Source organism: Sinocyclocheilus grahami, unplaced genomic scaffold (genome assembly GCF_001515645.1).
Source record: "Sinocyclocheilus grahami isolate Dianchi unplaced genomic scaffold, SAMN03320097.WGS_v1.1 scaffold2699.1, whole genome shotgun sequence".
Taxonomy (NCBI): Eukaryota; Metazoa; Chordata; class Actinopteri; order Cypriniformes; family Cyprinidae; genus Sinocyclocheilus; species Sinocyclocheilus grahami.
In genome coordinates this window covers 22,927-27,939 of record NW_015507877.1, presented here as the reverse complement: position 1 = coordinate 27,939, position 5,013 = coordinate 22,927, and the positions used below count along the sequence as shown (strand labels likewise).

General features: G+C 36.5%; 1 protein-coding gene and 1 pseudogene across 2 annotated transcripts in view; one reads left to right on the top strand and one right to left on the bottom strand.

Annotated features, from left to right (window-relative positions):
• LOC107575534 (WD repeat-containing protein 73-like) overlaps nt 1-1,648 on the top strand; it is a 4,605-nt pseudogene extending 2,957 nt beyond the window's left edge.
• A 252-nt stretch (nt 1,649-1,900) lies between these two features.
• Nucleotides 1,901-5,013, bottom strand: part of LOC107575535 (sialidase-4-like) — a 6,609-nt gene continuing 3,496 nt past the window's right edge. For both annotated transcript variants that reach the window (XM_016261897.1, XM_016261898.1), the window contains 3 exons: nt 4,907-4,996; nt 3,254-3,601; nt 1,901-3,104 (listed from right to left, as the gene is read on the bottom strand). In XM_016261897.1, coding sequence (XP_016117383.1) covers nt 2,223-3,104; nt 3,254-3,586 — 1,215 coding nt within the window. In that variant the 5' untranslated portion in view covers nt 3,587-3,601; nt 4,907-4,996 and the 3' untranslated portion in view covers nt 1,901-2,222. The remainder of the gene's footprint in view (nt 3,105-3,253; nt 3,602-4,906; nt 4,997-5,013) is intronic.

Sequence of the window (5,013 nt, the reverse complement as noted above, 5' to 3'; positions counted from 1 at the left end):
CAATAATAATAGCGGAGCCTCAACATTGGATTTGCAGCGTTACGCATTCTAGCCATTCGCTCTGCAGCTGAAGTGAATGACAGCTTGGGAGCTCTCGTTGCTCGCTTTCTGTAGCCTATATCATTTTATTTTTAAGATTTATTTTTAATGCTTCTGTAAAGGACTAACGGCCGCATAGCCTATACACTGCAGAGTTTAAGGGAGACAATGGCACTTAACAGTAAAGTCCTATCTAAATATGTTCTTTTCATTTATGAAGATTTAAGTATGTAGTTTATGCACATTTGTTCAAAACAGCCTGGCAGATTGTTCACAAGATGTAGGCAAAAGTTTGTATTGTATACAGGAAGGATGCGCGTTCTTATCGTTCTTCTGTTGCGCTGCTTGTCTATTTCTCTTCATAGCACCAACTTAAAATGCCTATTTTGGTGTGATTGCTTGTGTTACATGAGAAAATGAATAATTTTGCCTTACTGATGCAGTAGCCTATTTAATGCGGGTGCGGTTCAGGTCGCGGGTCGGGTACAGAATTAAACTGGTGCTGGCTGCTGTCGGATAACGGGTCGTGTGTTCTGTTGTGTAGCTACTGCGGATGCAGGTTTACCTAACAGCACCCGTGCAGGACTCTGCTTTAAACTGCTTTGCGTCTCTCCGTCAGATAACCTCACGTGCATGATGCGCCATTTACGGGGGCTTATTTAAAATGAAAACTCATTCTCTGCCAGCAGGAGGCGCTTTTAGAGTGATACAACTGGTAATGTATATCGAAATATCGGAAATGTGTTTAAAAATCATATCACCGTTATTGAAAAAAATTATATCGCGATACATATTGATATCGAATTATTGTCCAGCCCTACGGGTAAGTAAAGAATGCTTCCATTTTTCCTGTCTCAAATAAGGAACATAAACTTTTAGTTTTGTAAGGTTGTGTTAGATAGAAAATGTCGTGTTCGTATTCCTTAATGTAAAGACCTCTGGTTACTCACCAATGACCTGACAATTTTTGCTTTCTCAAATTTGGAAGGGTTTGATGGAACAGTGCACATCTACAACACAATGAATTGGAGTACAGAGGGACAGAGCCCACAGCCAGTTTTTTCACACCGAGGTCATGAAATGTCACATGAAGCAAAATACAGTGGTTCCCTGCCTGTGGTTACCTCTCAATCTTGGCATCAGTCACGACCAAAAACTCTTCTCTCCGCAGCTACGGATGGATGTTTTCATGTATGGGACTGGGTGGATAAAATCACTGACAGATGATGTTGATGTTCATTAGATAATAGACAAAACTATTGTGTAATTATACAAGCATATCCTTTATTCATTTTAAACAGATTTGCATAATACTTTGCAGTCCGAGTACAATGTTTGTGAACTCATTATGTAATCTTAAACAATTGAAAAATAACATTGTCTGAATTTTGACAATGACCTTTAGCAAACTATATTATTACACTGTATTATTACACGGCTCTCTGGAATACTTGATTCTGATTGGTCAGTTGCTGCGTTCAGCAGTGTGATATTTCAACTCAAATCAAATTAGTTTGAGTAGCCGTGTAATCATCATAAAAATTAATATTGTAGCCTACCACCATTTCTACACCGGTCGCGAACAGCGCGACGGGACAAAAAAAAAAAAGAGAACATTAATATCACTGATGCTGGAAGCTGGATGGCGACAAATCCTCTACAGTAAACTGATGCCCCGGCCCGTTATATTTCTGACGTACTCCAGGACAACTTCCAACAACAGCCCATTCACATACAACTCTTTTCTTTTTTTTTGCATTGAAAAACGTGAAATGGAACGGAACAAAACGCAAGGTCTCAGGATGCACATGGTGTGTTCTGTTTAATTAGATTCCAGTTTCCGTATTTAAAAAGGAAAAAAAAAAGTTTCAGTCAGAGAATGTAATTGTGTATGTAATGTTATGAAGTTACCAATAAAATAAAGCTAAACTAATTAAAGTATGATTACTGTTTCCTACATATTGAATACCTCAGGTGAATGGAATAAAGTTTTTAAAAAGGAATATTTGAGAATTATTGGCATGCTAATAAGGAAAGCATATTGCTTGGTTATGATAATTTGCTGTTTGAATTAATGAATGCATTTATAACTTGAATTTTTTTAACATTCAGCAATTTTCATTAGTAAACAAATGAAACAGCAAAAAAAAAAATCAGTTCTTGCAGTATGAACTTGAACATTGCTATGGAGATTCCAGAGCGTCTTTGATTTTATATAATTTACAAGCTATCTCTTCAGTTTCTTTTTCCTGTCCACATTCCATGAGACAGGCAAAGTACTCTGTATTCTCACACTCAGCCAGATCCGAGTATCCACTTGGGCCATCATTGATTATGCCCTTAAGGTTCCATTGGTCTGGATCGCGTGGTGATTTATTCACATAGATTCCGAGATTCTTTCTCTCATTTTTATCGGTTGGATGAGAATAGAGCAAAGCATGGGAAGGAATATACAGCACACTACCTTGGCAACCCTTACCGGTCTCTATCAGCTTTTGCTTTTTTTGAGTTTTTTCAAAAGATTCTCCTCTACTGGTGCTTAGAGCTTCGACTCTGTAGCCGGATGTACTTCGAGCATTGCAGTACAGTAAGATATCATCCCTTTTATCTGTGATCTCAGCCATCTGACATTCATTAGACTCAAAATCCATATGTGTTCCTACTTGCCAAGTATGTCCTTTATCATCACTGTAAAATGTGACTGCATGTGATGTGGGCTCAACAAAGTAATACACACATGCTGGGATAATCAGTCTTTTGTCCTTCATTTGAATACCATGTCCTGGTCCAACAGCCAAGGTGGCCCAGTTTTTCTCCTTTTCACAGATCACATCTTTCAGTTCTGTAATAACACTCCAGTTTTTGAAGGTGTCCTGACTGGTTACATAACAAAGTCGTGCCTGGTTCTTTTTTGCTTTTATTTGATCATTTTCAGAGACCCCATCAGGAACACAAATGAAAAACAGAAAGAGGGTCTTGGATTCTCTCTCATAGACCGGACATGGATTCATGCTGCGGTGGTTTGGTAGACAAGCTGAAGAGAGCACCAGATGACCACTGTCCCACTGAAATAAAAATGATGACATCATGACAGTGTTCATGCCTTCTATAAACTAATGAATGCTAGATTGGGTAAAGAATTTATGAAATAGTGAAGTTGTAAGAAAACTGTCAGGAATAACCTTTTATGATTTTGGTTAAACATGTCTAGTACCTCAATTTTTTTCTTGTCATCCTCCCACAATCCTCTTCTCATCACAAGCTTGTCTGCATCTGTGTCACATGGTTTTTTCCGTTTTTCAGCGAAGGCAAGGTAGGTTTTATTTTCACTGATATAGATAAGAGCTGGAATTCTGTATGTCACCTGTCGTTTGCAAGAACACCAACTTGGCCAACAACACCAACTTGGCCAACAACACCAACTTGGCCAACAACACCAACTTGGCCAACAACACCAACCTAACCAACAACACCAAACTTGAGGCTGTTCCTGTTTGAATAATGTTTTAATGTCTGTTGGATCAAATGATGGTGTTTTGTCATCCATTGTTAAATGTAAGACCTAGAAATAGAATAAACAGTATCAGATATGAGACAAATTATCAAATTATACTTTTATTATTATAAAATTATAAAGAAAAAGAAAAAACAAAGATTAAATTGTTTTCTACCTTTTTTGTCTAATGGTTACATAATATTTTTAAAAATGATTTAAAAATGTGAGGATAAAAACAGTCAAGGAGTTTGCAGCACAGACAAGATTCGCTACTTCACAAGCAGGACAAAGTACAGGCACTCATGCCTCTTGTCCAAAAATGTCGATTTTTGCACTTGTTTGATTAATGTTTTTGTCGTTTTGTCTTTGAAAGACATTGCTTGAGATTCCAATGATCAAATCAAATGAAGTGAAATTTGCCATCAAATAATTTTAGACATTTTCTTAGAATTATCTTTATGCCTTTTAGCCATTTTGTAATTACTTTCAATTTTAAGAGGATGTATGAAGTCAGTTCCGGTAACTCAGAATGACTATTTTCAACAACTAAATGATTAAGTGCAATTTACTATGTGTTTATTTCAAACAGCACATTTAAGTTGAGCTAACTAATTTAACATTTCATGCAACTTGGAGTTTTAATCAACATAAATGAATTTGTCGTTAGATTAAATGAACGATTTTGCATGCATACTGATTGCCTTAAAAACAAGTGTTACTCCAGTAACTTAAGTACTTCAAACATCCATTATAAATGAATGAAAACAATGTTCCATTCAGCGCACATACAAATACACATACATTTATGGTAGTGACAGTTCAAAGTTAAAGGTAATGTCATGTTTATTGTTTTTCTACAACTGCCATTGTTCTTTTGCTATTTGTGGTTTACACCAACAATACAGTTTTAACTTTTTTGAAACAAAGCAAAAACAATCTGATTCAGGGTATGTTTCTTGTAAACAGTGGAGGTAGAAGTAGGATGAGTTTAAGTACGGCACTGGGGTGGCCGCACAAGTTGCCAATGGTCACTTTAGTTTTAGTTGTAGTTTTTTTTGCGGTCCCAATCAAGCATCACACTTTGAATGAACCTTTTTTTATGGCATTGGGGTGATCCAAATGTACCGTATGACAGTCCGAAAGCAAATGGTTTAGGTAGATTCTGGAGACTGTTATTTGCAATACTGCCTTAAACCATGATGTCAAAAGATACGGGGTTTAGAACATTTTTCATGGTGCAAATATTCATTTGTGGGTGAACTATATATATAATAATCATTAATCTTTATATAAATATCTTAATAATACACCAGCAAATATAAAGGAAACACAATTATGTGCTTCTCAAATATGTGTAACTATGAGACTTACAAAGCAGGTTAGTTGTAGAAGTATCTGGGGAAATCACAAAGTAAAACAGGTAGGCCTCAGATGGTTGTGCAGTGCTGTCAAATCTGGGTTCTAGAAGTAAAAAAAAA